Source organism: Battus philenor, unplaced genomic scaffold, assembly GCF_028537555.1.
Source record: "Battus philenor isolate CCGP_79_NKW_IND1 unplaced genomic scaffold, ilBatPhil1.0.hap1 SCAF_14, whole genome shotgun sequence".
Lineage (NCBI taxonomy): Eukaryota > Metazoa > Arthropoda > Insecta > Lepidoptera > Papilionidae > Battus > Battus philenor.
In genome coordinates this window covers 6,825,010-6,838,745 of record NW_027181676.1, presented here as the reverse complement: position 1 = coordinate 6,838,745, position 13,736 = coordinate 6,825,010, and the positions used below count along the sequence as shown (strand labels likewise).

The 13,736-nt window shown below is 31.4% G+C and overlaps 2 protein-coding genes across 2 annotated transcripts; one reads left to right on the top strand and one right to left on the bottom strand.

Annotated features, from left to right (window-relative positions):
- Nucleotides 1-417: 417 nt before the first annotated feature.
- Nucleotides 418-7,641, bottom strand: Scm (Polycomb protein Scm). The gene is made up of 5 exons (XM_068777678.1): nucleotides 6,416-7,641; nucleotides 5,863-6,160; nucleotides 4,620-4,832; nucleotides 3,791-4,015; nucleotides 418-3,093 (listed from the first exon to the last, which is right to left on the bottom strand). Exons 1-5 carry the CDS (start codon nucleotides 7,465-7,467, stop codon nucleotides 2,959-2,961), a joined length of 1,923 nt encoding a protein of 640 aa, XP_068633779.1. The 5' UTR covers nucleotides 7,468-7,641; the 3' UTR covers nucleotides 418-2,958.
- A 618-nt stretch (nucleotides 7,642-8,259) lies between these two features.
- AIMP1 (aaRS-interacting multifunctional protein 1) lies at nucleotides 8,260-10,133 on the top strand. Its single transcript, XM_068777925.1, has 3 exons — nucleotides 8,260-8,390; nucleotides 8,460-8,963; nucleotides 9,628-10,133. The coding sequence occupies exons 1-3, from the start codon at nucleotides 8,280-8,282 to the stop codon at nucleotides 9,913-9,915; spliced, it is 903 nt and encodes a 300-aa protein (XP_068634026.1). The 5' UTR covers nucleotides 8,260-8,279; the 3' UTR covers nucleotides 9,916-10,133.
- Nucleotides 10,134-13,736: the final 3,603 nt, after the last annotated feature.

Genomic DNA, 13,736 nt, shown 5'->3' with positions numbered 1-13,736 from the left:
AAAATAACATAAGCAATAAGTCAATATTTTCAGTAAGAAGGATGAACCTGATGCTTTAATAACAAATTATCAACATTTGGCGTCAATTTTGTAAGGGTTAATCTTAAATTTCATAGGTACTTTTATAAATAATGTAAATGTTTTGATGTTATAAGATAGTATGATGTAAGTAAATAGGTACTATCAGTGTATGTGTTGAGATCCACTATCGTGGACCCCCATTTTCATTTCACGGACTCCCAATTTTTTTTCGCTGACGTAGACCCCTTGCACGTTGTCATAGACCTTTAGGGGTCGATATAGACCACTTTGGGAATCACTGCTCTATACCAAAAACCTCTCAGGCCACACAGCATCTATCCCAAGGTTAGCATTTCATAAATGATTGAGGGGGCAAAATGAAAACATTTTTGTCGTTCCAATTTATTTTATTTATACACATTTGTTTCAATTTATTCTATGTACATAAAATTATTAAAATAAAATAATATTTTTCCAATGCGAAGTACTTCGCATCTCTCTAATGTCACCTATGTAATATATACAAACACGGTATAACATAATAGGTATGTAATCTAATAACTCTTGTCGGCGAAATCTAATACGAATTAAATATAAAAATTTTAAATCGCCAATAACGTAGTAACTCTAGCTTCAACTGAATAAAAATTATTCAAATGGCATATTAAGTATAACTGTAAAATAGACCGTATTTGTAACAAAGATTTTCCAAAAGCTGTTGGTAAAATTTAGTAAATTAATATTATTTACCATTTTAGAATGATGTAATCCGCAAAGTTGATTTCATGAAATTTTCGGATAGACCCTAATAAACATATTTAATATTTATATTATTTTATCGCTATAACAGATAACATTGAAATATCACATCATGAAATGTTCAAACATTACAACCAACCCTCAAAAGTGTCAATTTGAAATTAAAATAATAAGTTTAAAATATAATCATCGTAAAAAATTATTTAAGGAACATTATTTATCATTTATTCAAAGCTTATATTAAAAGTGATTGGTTCGTGGCAAAAAAAGCTATGCCGATGGCATACAATTCAACAATAACGAGAACACTGCCAACATAAATTCCAATAATTTTTTATACACATTCATAATTGCTTTTGTCAGTAGCAAATGCTGTTTGCCCATTGGTATTTGGAGCCCGGTTTTGAGCAGAAGGCTGAAAGCGTTTACAGTTAACATCTTTAGAGTAAATAAGCTAGAGAGCTTCCTCGGCTAGTTGATTTAAGTATTCTATAGGATAGGAGACCGCCAAGCTGGCGCTAGGCCGCTTAGATAAACGCTTCATTAAGTGAGTGCGAGCAAGGGGGGCCCAAAGGGCATCTCATCTTTGGCTGACACTCGAAACGCATTTAGCATGCCGATTCGAAGGTATCCAAGATGGCCTAACCACGATGCGATCAGTTATGTTATCGGATTATAATGAAATTTGATATATCGGTCAGGATTGTAAATAGATAAACTTGCCAAGTCATCGGACATAGAACACCACGTTTCAAATCTTTCAATGCACAACATTAACATACTCATAAATCGTAAGTAAAAGCATAAATAACACTCTTACAATACCTCCTCGTTTAAAAAAGTAAACAAGTACTAGTTAAAAAAAAATATCTTCCTCCGTGAAACATAATATATGTCACAGAATTTTTAAATGACTCGCCTTAAATTGTTTTATTGACCATGGCTTTAAGTACACCTAAATATTGAAAGGCACTAAAACCCGAGACTACAATAATTTCTGTACACGGGCAATGATCGTGTTATTTGGTTAAATGGTAACAGTCGCATACACAGTTACATGGATTAAAAACAAAAACAGTTAATAAAAAATGTTCAATTTATAATGATTGTTATGCTTAATCAATCAGATTAAAACGTAAAATGAATAACTATATCGATATTAGAGAATGTGTAAATGATTGTAGATTCAATATTCTTTTTTCTTTTCTACACATTAAATTGAAGCGGTAAAATAAGCAGTAATAGGTCTGTTTACGTTATAAAGCCTAAGTAATATTTTTTGTGGCAAGATTTTATGTAATTATGTTAAAAATAAATAATACTCGCAATATCATTTTGAATTTTATCTACACCGTCACACTTGCAGCTAGATAGTAAATATTCAAGTCGTAAATAGTAAAACGGAAGTGCAAAACCAATCTGCACTAATAATACTCGTTCTCGTTACTTACACATATTAACAACACAAAATATTTGGAGCAATAAGGTTAATATGGAAAACGTATTGAAAACTCTAATGGTTGCACTGTCAAACTTTCTTCACAATGTTAATAATAGTCAAAAGGGATCTTTAACATATATTGTAAGAAAAGCAAATAATATAAATTACATGCAGTATGTATGCTATCATATATACTATAAGTAACTGCGCGAACGACTGTTGGTTAACCATTTTTGGAATGGTAGTTAGGCGATATCTTGACGTAGGACTAGCCAATATTAATATTTATATGTATATATATACATCCCAAATGCCTAATAATAAAGCCGGAGCAATTAACAATTTTATCTTTATAGTCTTGTCAAATGAGTACTGACTACATTAAATGCATTTTCACTCATTCATAACACTTATATACATGTGACTATAAAGTAATTTACATCTTACAAAAGGTATATTATTGGTGTATTGGTTGCCTATTTGTGAACTCTAAAAATCGTCCTATTGGTGTTCTTTATTTGTATTAAGATGGTATTGATTACTGCAGAAAATGTAGATAGAATTACAAGTGGTACTAAAAGTACTACATTACAATGATGAGATTCCATGTTCTTAAAAACACTTATGGCCTTTATATTCAATATTGAAAAATATTGAAATGCAAAAAATACTAAAATGTAACCTTGGATAGCACGAAAGAAACTTCTAGTTTCAACACTCTACGAGTTGTAATTTAGTTAAGTGCTATAGTGGCGACGATTTTTAATTTTCGATACCAAGTTGCAAATTTTTAATGCAGGACCCAACTTCAAACCCATGTATTTCATCATCATATCAGAATTCAATAGTAGAAGGGCTTTACCATCTATTTCCTGTAACAAAAACATATTATTTTCTCAGTCATAGAGTTAATTTCAACATTTAGTATAATGTGTCACTTCACATCAGCAGGTAGTAAAAAAATTATATTTTTATAGCATAAAGTTATATAGCAGTAAGTTATGCCACCCAAGTTGTACAACAAAGCGTTTAAAAGGCAAATCACCTTAAGACAAACTGACACATTATGTGAACCCTATGGATAGACATATAAAAGTAATAATGAATGCCAGTAGATATATATACTTATTATTATATATTTATATATTATATAGATACTTTATCATAAAACTGTAATAGACTGAAAAAAAAATATATCTAAAAAGTTGACAAGAAATCATATTTAAGGAAATTATCACCAAAACTCGAAAGTCTAATAAAATAATATATCAGAATTATTAAATTATGGGTACTGGTTAAAATTGGCATAGTAAAATAACTGTAATTAAATATCTTAGTTACATAGAAATACCCCATACAATTTTTTGTAAATTTATGGAGTGAAAAAATTCAACAATTGAATTTCAGCTATTATTACATATCAATAACATCTTTTATCAAAACTCTTCAAAGATTACTCTGATTAATACCAATATATGGGGTAATTGTAGGTATAACAATGACTGAGGTACTGTGATAAAAGATACTTTTTTAAATAATGGAATAAATAATTCTATAATTGTTACTTACATGTTTACGGAACAGATCGGCGTGAGCTGCCAACGCCTGATCAGCAGCTGCTATAAAACCAATTACATCTTCTACAGACCAATCAGCAGGCGGTGCTGCTGATGACGGCGGTGGTGGAGCTCCAGTGGTGGAAGACGCCGGTTCTGGCCTCTCTGGAGATACTCGAGCCATCTTAGTTCCAGATGTTTCACCTACTCCATTAATACCACCTTCTGCTGATGATTCCTGCATCATAACAAACTATTAAAACACTGAAAAAATCAAATGATATATAAAAGATTAGAAAATACCAACGGTCAATTTTAAGTTCCATTTTATTCATTTTTAAGTGAATGTAAGCGAAAATTCCATATGGTGCCCATGACTAATTATTATAAACATATATTTAAATGAAATGTATGCAAAGATTAACATAACAGCAACATGAACATAACAAGAAGTTTATAAATGGAGATTTCTAATTATTACCACAAAATCTTAATATAAGGCATATTTTAAGATTTTGTGATCAATCAATAAAATATTTTCATACATATGTCTTCTTTAAAAACACATATTGAATGCATAAATTTATTTTGATATGTGCATGTACTAGTGTCATACCATTACCAAACATTTACAGCTATTCACTTCATACTATTACAAGCATAAGATAGAATTTTGCGACAGTTCTATGTGATTAAAGAAAAAACATTAATAAGAGTATGTAACAAACAAAAAGCCTGTGTTGCAAGTATTAATATAATTTACAGAAGATTGTTAAATTAAACAATAAATATTTAATGTTACATAACTGGCTACATAAATTTACTTCATTTTCAGCCCTTACATTAAGAGGTCTTTTAACCCCAGATGAAACAGCATTTGAAGTAGACTCTCCACAAAGCGTGCATGGCCGACCTGCGGCCTCGCCTGTGTCCACTTCAATCATTCCTACACAACAACCCACACCAACACATAAAAGTTTTAACCAATTCTTCAGCTCTTCATTAGCTAGGTCAGATGGCACTTTTACTGCATAAGTCTTACTTCCCGTTGAAACCTTAAAACAAAATTAACTTCTTTATTTATTTAATTTTAACTCTTATTTCACAACATAAAAATGTTTGTTGTTTATTATTACATATTTTTGGTTTAATTTGGAAATAAATAACTTGACATTAACTAAATTTATAAACATTAATGAATTAATTTATTATTAAAGTATATAATAAGAAAAGGGTCAGAATTCACAAAATGGTAAAGCTATAGATAATTTGCTGTTGCGACTTAAAATCTAGTACCTCATCAAAATCTTTGTCATAGCCCAGAGTGGCTCAAGAATGCATCATCTTATGTAATAAGAATAACTAAATACAAATTTCTTTATTTGTCCCTCATTAATTTCTGAATAATATATATTTATTTACCATGAAATAAACAAATTTAGAGCCTCATTTTTGCAAGTTAGAATGCCTTAGACAACCATACAAAAAGATCAAGATATTGGATGTAGACTTCTTAAAACAAGGCCAGCCCTAATGTACAATGCTGAAAATTGTGCAAAAAATGGAGTTCCCATGATGCAAATTAATGGTAGTGCCCCTTGCAGAATCCAACCCGCAGAGTCAAAACAAGGTAGTTCCGAAGTCCATATAAAGAAGAAATATTGAAAATTTCCTTGATGCTTAAAAGAAATTAGATAATGCGGGTGTAACTGAGAAATTAGACTGCTCTTGCCTTTCTAAACTATTCTGCAGAACAAATCAACTACACTATATTTCCCCAGATTTTAATATTAGTAACATTAAATCAGACCATTAGATTGTAAATAATTTGATAACAAAGGAGGTGTAATCTTGTGAGATCAAATGGGATGTCTTCATATACAACAAAACCCACATATTTTTTTAGTAAAAAGCAAAATAAATATGAATGACTTGAAATGATACATGGTTAATATATATAATCTGATATATGAAACAGAAAATTAATAAATAATAAATATTAATACCATATCACGAAGATTGTGCATTACAATGATAAAGAGCTTGTTGAACTTAAACAATTAATATGTTATTAACAAGTTGTACCTGTATTGTAGTTACATTCGAGTAACTACCAGAAGCAGTTGAAATTGCCCTAGTTAGCCTCTGAGGATCTGGGTGGACACTTAACAGCTCTTTAGCCAAAGCTTCAGCAACACTAGCAGGTCCCAAGCCAGAAACCATGTGAGGAAAAGCCACATTTCCACCTGAGCAACTGCTACGGATTCTTAAATGAATTGGGGCCAATGTAGTTGGTGTTGGAGGATTGGTAGGATTTGAACTACCAGTAGAACCACCTTCAGGTAATGCCGGATTAGGCATACCAATAGGCCGCAATTTAAATCTGAAATGTACACATCAATTATGTGACTTTAGATAAAACTAAATGTAATTGATATTTATATTTACATAATTACTTCAAATACCCTATGTATTTAAAATTATGATTAAAGGAATACAGGTGTTATTTAGTAACTTCAAAGATTAATTAGTAATAACAAATATGTTTTTAATTAAAATAAATGCTATTTTCTTCAAAATAATACAACAATTCAAATTTAAATATCAGTGATAAAAACTATTATGAATTAAAATTTACCTAGAAGGGGTGGTTGCACTTTTTTGACCTGGTGGTTGAAGAGGGTGTCCAGCTCTGGCACACCAACCAACAGGAAATATGTCTCTAGAGTCATATCTACACCAGTAGTCAAATGCTCCCCTCCAGCCATCAAATGTAACATGAATTTGGTCATTTTTCACTGCCCCAACTGTAGCACAGCATATTAACTGTGGATTCTTTTTGTCAACTGCTTCAAGCTTTTGTCCGACAACAAATAAATTAGATTTAGGTGTAGGTGGCTCTGACTGAAACACCTTAGCAGGAGCCATTTCAGCTCCATTTAAAGTTTTGAGCAAAAACATTGGCCAACTACTTGCATTCATACGAAAGCCAAGAGGTGGTTGCAACATGCCTTCATTTTTTTCACAGTGTCCTATTGGGTGAATGTCACCTGCATCAACGAGTCTCCAAAAGTCATTTTTGTTATCACTGCCATCCAACCTTAACCTGAGCCGAGGCCCTAAAACACCAACGACTGTAGCAATACATGTTGAAGTTAAATTTCTCGGATCCAGTGCTTCCAATTTCATATTTACTTTGAAATCATTCAGTGGTGGATTTGGCGCCTGTTTGAAGCACTCCTGTGGCGCTGCTGTGCTGCTAGTCTCTTTCATATACTCAGACCAGTCAAAAGATTGGTATATATCATAAAATGATCCCGTTGAATTGTTATTTGAATGATTTTCCGACCCATTGGCCCCATTGCCAGACTGTGGGGAACTTGTACGTTTTTCATTTTTTTTCTGATATTTATTCAAACAATAAGTAGAACAAAAATTCTTACTACTCGAAGGAGCATTACCTCTAATGACATTGTCACAATGAAGACAGGCCCCTTTACTATAAGCTTGCCTAAATTCGGAAAGACAGGTCTCTGAACAAAATTCTTTTTTTCCATTTTCAGTAGGTAATACGTATTTTAATGGTGTTTTACTCTCAGCACACCAGGTACAAGTGCGTTTAGGTGGTCTTCCAGGCCCACGTATTTTGCCGGGAGCATGCCCCGAAGAGCCGACAGTATTGTTTGACATTGTTCTTAACCGTAATTCTACAAATACATTATACAAAACGGTCCATTTGTACACGTCATAAAACACTCACATCTTATTCACGATTATGTACCATTAAAAAATTATAAAGTAATAAATCAAGTATCTTGAACAAATATAAACAACGTCAGAAACTATTTATGACGCCATTTCAACGGCCATACTTCTTTTTTTTTTGTTTTCAGCGAGTGGAGTGTTACCATACACTATACTCAACATCAAAGTATAGAATTAATTACTAGTTTTATTATTACATAAAGTGAGACAGAAAATCATTGATTTTATTTTTTAAATCAATAATAAATAAGTAAATTAAATCATACAACCCATTATTACATTAATATATATTGTTTAATTATTGTTGAGTAACATTATCAACAAAAAAATATCATCCCAAAATATTTTGTGTATTTCGTATGATGAATGATAAGAAAATTTATATAAGTTAAAAACATTTTATTTTCAATAGGCTTTTTTTTAATTGAAGCTTAGTATTTCAACAGTACTGCAGTACATTCTATCATTTATGAAAAATCATTTTGCACATTTCAGATCACTTCTCTTATGAAGAACTAAAATCGTATAATAAATTATTTAATATTATTCTCTCTTGAGAAATCAATGGCTTAACAAATATTTGAAAATTCTTCAAAATATTATGGGGATTTTTACTTTATTACCATATAAAGTAAAAATCCCCATAATATTTAGATAAATGATCAGATTTTTATCTATGACTTTAACGAGTCTATGTCTTGCTGGCATTTACCAATTGCAAAAATACGGAGTGATTGATGGTTCTTATTAGTGGTAATTATCTAATAAAAAACATGTTAAAAATAAAACCTAATCTTTTAGTAAATGTAGAAACAGCAGAAAAACGTATAATAGACCTAAAAAAGAAGGTTAGTTTCACAATTTTAACTTAAATCGGTAGCCTCCTTATTTTTATTAACCACACGAGTTTCTTTTAGGTAGAAGAAATAAAAAAAAATAAAATTCAAGAGAAAATTCAAGAATTGATAAAAGAAAATTCGGTATTATCCAATAAAATACTTCAAGCCAAAAATGAGCTAATTAATCTTGAAGTGTCGCACGGGAAGAAGCAGTACCCTGTTCCTAAAAAAGAAACACAAGTAAATAACTCGGTCGTAGTTAACTCAATTACACTGAAACAGAATGACGATAAAATAGATGAGAAACTTGAGAAAAAGGATAAAGATTCGCAAAAAAAAATAAAGGAAAAGATAAATTCAGCTACAAAAAGTGAAAACGTAGATATTAGAAAACTAGATTTCAGAATTGGCAAGATTGTAGAAATAAGCAAGCATCCTGATGCCGATGCACTATATGTAGAGAAGATAGACTGTGGTGAAGAAAAACATCGCACAGTTGTGTCTGGTTTAGTTAATCATGTCCCAATCGATGAAATGCGTGAAAAATTTGTGATGGTTCTTTGCAATTTAAAACCAGTGAAGGTAAATAATCAATGTTAATGTATGACATGGCTGATAAGTTGTATTGATAGAAGTATTACTTAAATTTTTTTATTACTAAAGTATTGTTTGTATTGTACCAGCAATAATCTGAATATGTTTAGGTTTTTTTAATTATTAATTGTGTAAGAATAACTTCAGAAAAATATCTTGACATTATTCTTTCATACATTTCCTCTTACAACTGCTTTTAAAACTTGAACACAGTAATAGTCATTATTAAAATGTTACCATTACAATCATTAGGCTTCAGATTTTATCATATGATCTTAATTATGGTAATTTATCTTCAATTTTTTTTACTTATTCTATGATCTTCAATAACTTAATAATAAGTATTAGGGGGACTGGAAAGTAATGTTATATCTGCACTTGTTGAAATTTGATTATCATTTGGTAACTCATTATGTACTTGGAAGACATTGTATATTAGATGGCGAAGGATTGTTGATAATGTAGGTGAATATATTGTTGATTAGAAATAAAAACTTGTTAAAAATGTAGTCACATGAATTTAACTTAAGAAAGCAATATTAATTTCTGGTCCAGTTAATACTTTCTTATAGTTTTGTGTTAATTCATATTGTCATTTAGAACATTTCATTCTCTATCGGTTTTTAAAAGATTCCTAAAATTTTATTTTCAGATGCGTGGCATTACCTCTGAAGCAATGGTAATGTGTGCGTCATCACCTGACAAAGTTGAAGTTCTCATTCCTCCACTTGATGCTGTACCTGGTGATCTAGTACACTGTGAGAATTATCCACGAGAACCAGAAACCCAATTAAATCCTAAGAAGAAAATATTTGAAACTTGTGCTCCAGATCTTAAGACAAATGATGCTAAAGTTGTGTGTTATAAAGGAAATCCACTAACTGTACCAGGAAAAGGACCAATTGTAGCACCATCCTTGAAAGGAGTAAATGTTAAATAAATAATATATTCAAATCACGTTTTTGTTTGCACCTAGATATTAATGGCAGTATTATACAAATGTTATCTTAACACAAATTTCATAGTATTTATGAATGAAACAAAATTAAAAGTTTATATTGCCTGCAAGTCTAAATACAAGGTAGAGGTAAAGCAGTAAAGGGGTGAATGCTTGCTCATTTGTCAGCAAAATAGTTTAACAATGGTTTCTAATCACACTAATAGTTGTTACTCAAAAATATGTTTCATAAATCTGTTTTTTTTTTTATTAAAATTTGACAGGCAATAACTTTAGGCTGTACAGTCTACAGGTGCAGATAGTAAACAATAATTAATTTTATTAGTTAGTTTATTTATTTTCCCTCCTTTAAATCTTTTACACATATAACCAATATTATTCTTTCCAATAGACAACACAGAAAACAAGGTAAAAGGAATTATTTAATAAAAAATAAAAACATGACCAGAAAATGCCAGGATGCAAATGGGCGAGTGAGATGGATGACTAGACCTACTTGTGTGATTGAGACAATGTACAAAACCTTGTGTATAAGCAGAATCTAAATATTTTATCACCTATATTTATCCATTTTTATTAATTTATTTATTATTCATGATTAGGTCTATTTCTAAGGCGAAATCACCTAAAATTTCTTTTGGTAAACATGAATTTGACCTAAAAATGTAAGACTAGAAAAGAAAGCCTCTTACAACCACTCAGTTTATAGACATAATTGTGATTGTGTTGTAAAATTACCTGACTATTAAGTAAATAATTGTACGTGGTAAATGATGTAACGTTGCAAGTTAACGTCCCATAAATCTTAGTTAAAATTTTAACCAAAAAAATATTATCACGAGAAACGTCTCATAAATCGCAATACAGCAAAAAATTGTTCAACCCTTAGCGGGTAACGGTACGTCTCAAGTGGCGTGGGGTCGTGGGAGCATGCTATTGGTTTAACGGATCTTTGTTTTTATAACAAAAATTCCAATGCGCCCGCGCACCAGCACCCAGAGTTTACATCAGTGCTCGGGAGAAGGATCCAGGCCTCGGTCGCGTTCACTAGCTAGGTGTCGTCTCACGCACCGACGCACACTCTTTGTGTTGGTTGCGTTCACCAGCTATGTGTCTTCATACGCGCCGGGGCCAGTTAGAATTTACGTTATAAATTCACGCCTTGATCCTATTCATTCTCCGGGCATCATTTAGTTCACGCCACAACCTTTACATCGTCTCGCACCCCAAGGGGTGCGAGTCTCATACTGCAAAGTTTATGCTGCGATTTTTATGCCGCAAGTTTTATGCTGCAAGTTTTATGCTGCGAATTTTAGACTGCAAGTTTTACACTGCGAGTTTTAGACTGCAAAGTTTACACTGCGACTTTTATGCTGCTACCTTTACGCTTCGAGTTTTACATTGCAAAGTTTATATTACAAGTTTTATACTGCAAGTTTTACGCTACGAGTTTTACATTGCAAGTTTTACACCGTTGAAATTATACACCGTTGAAATTATATCACCGTGCACCGGAACCGACACATACTGCAACCTACCGGCGCTCCCTGCTCTCAACTTGCTGCCGCCTGACCAGTCCTGGGAGATCGTGCAGCTGCCTACCACCACCATCAGGGGAGTACCGAACTGCGGTGCAAAATTAGACCAGGCCTTCTGCCCACTACCCTTTATTAATTCAAAATATATATTTATTTTGTAAAAACGGCACAATGAATAGTATTGTAAACTGTTGAGATTCTAAGCATATTTTATAAGACTTGTTACAGTTATAACAACGCCCCTGCGACGAACGATATATTGAAAGTTTTTTTTGTGACACGGTTACTGTTACCCTACCGAGATTTTTAGAGATTCCGCGTATTTAAAAAGGCTAGACGCAGACGGCGCTTAGCTTAAACTACACTTTAGGTAGCAAAGCTAGAGAGCTCCCTCAGCAACCTCTTCTCGGTTCGATTTAATTACCGGATTGGTAGACACGAGTTCTTAGATCGCTTGGGCGGGCGCTCCATGGAGTGACAGGCCAATCAAATTAGTCCGGCAAGGGCACCCATGTACTCTGCTGAGAATGATTTTATATTCTGCTTGTCTTATTATGGTTCGGAAGCAGGACACACGGCGCGATGTTTGGAGGTTGCCATTATAGTTTGGGTGTGTGTTGGCATTGCAGTTGCCTGTTTTATGAACTGAACTATCATAAAAAGGTCCAGGTATACATGAAAGTCTTCGAAGAGTATTCCAAAAATATTATTAGTTATAATACTCTTTACAAAAGCCAAAATAAATTAAAAATTTGTAGTTATATCTATGTAACAACAAACAATTTCTCGTTTTGTTTCAAATGTATTATTGTTTAATAATACATTCGACTAATTTATATGGATAGAGTATTGTTAAGAAATAAAACTACATTTCAAAGCAATGTCAACAATATATATACATATATATTATCTCAGTAATCAAACACCCGTGTCTACAATAACAATTTTATGTCATATAAATTTATATATTTGATTTCATAGTTAGAAAAATAGATGTGACAAGCAACATTAACACCAACACCAAAAAGTTATTTCTTTCATAATCCTTTATTTTTAAACATCTTTCTGGTCCTGTCTATACAGATTACAATTAATTATAATATGATTGTTAGTAATAATTTGTCATAGAAAAATCTACGATAACATCAACTGTGTACTACGAGTGAGTAAGAAAATACTTTTTTTAGAATTAATTAACAAGTGTGCAAACAAGCTCTATTTAGAAATTTTGAACGAGAAATCACAAAAATTCCACACGCGGCTATATTATTTTTCATAAACCTCTATCACTGGATTTCAAAAATCACTATATATATTTTAATTTTCTTTAGTGCATTGTATGGGATTAATTGTAGTTTTACTAATCCTATAATTTAACATTACAAAGAAGCAACCGCAATATTTGATAAAAAAAACTCTAAAAATAATAGCACATTAAATGATTCCATTACAAATTCTGAGCACCAGCTCGGGTATATAATGTAAACATAATCTCAAGTTTTAATTTCATACGGTAAATGCTTTGGAAAAATACAGAATCTAACAAAATCGAAGTTGCAACGTTTAAATACCATTAGAATGATGATATGACTATAACAATTGTAATTTGTTTTGCCACTCGATATGTTCAATGTTTAAACCTAAATGTGTGTTCACTCTACATCTACAATGTTTCTCTTACATCTCAAAGACAGAACAAATATCATTAATTCTATTTTTATTTTTAACTACAACAGTAAATATCAATTCCTTTGCTTGATAAAATATGCAGTTTTATTATGCACAATTTGGGGCAACAAGATGGTTATTTAATATATTATTTAGAAAATGTATATAGAATCAGGTACGAAAACGTTAATGTATGTAGATCATCGATTTTTACAAAACGGTAAGTACCATTGCCAAATGGTTTAGGTACAATTTTAGAATTTATTGTAAACTATTGAGATATAAAAAAATTACGAAATCAAACATTAAATCATATTACACTAACATGATCTTTGGTACAATCAAACAAACTGAAATGTTAATATTTAAATAATCATAATAGATTAGGGAAGAATTTTTTAACATTAAATTATTAAAAATACTTTGAAACTTTTATAGTAATCTAAATTATATCTAGGACTTATAATTATTTATTATGAAAATACTGTACTTATATGCACTTTTATATATAAAGCTGAAGCTGTACTCAGCGATGGCATAGCCTAAAGCTAAAAAAGAACACATTACTTATTTAAATATATATAACAACTTTATGTA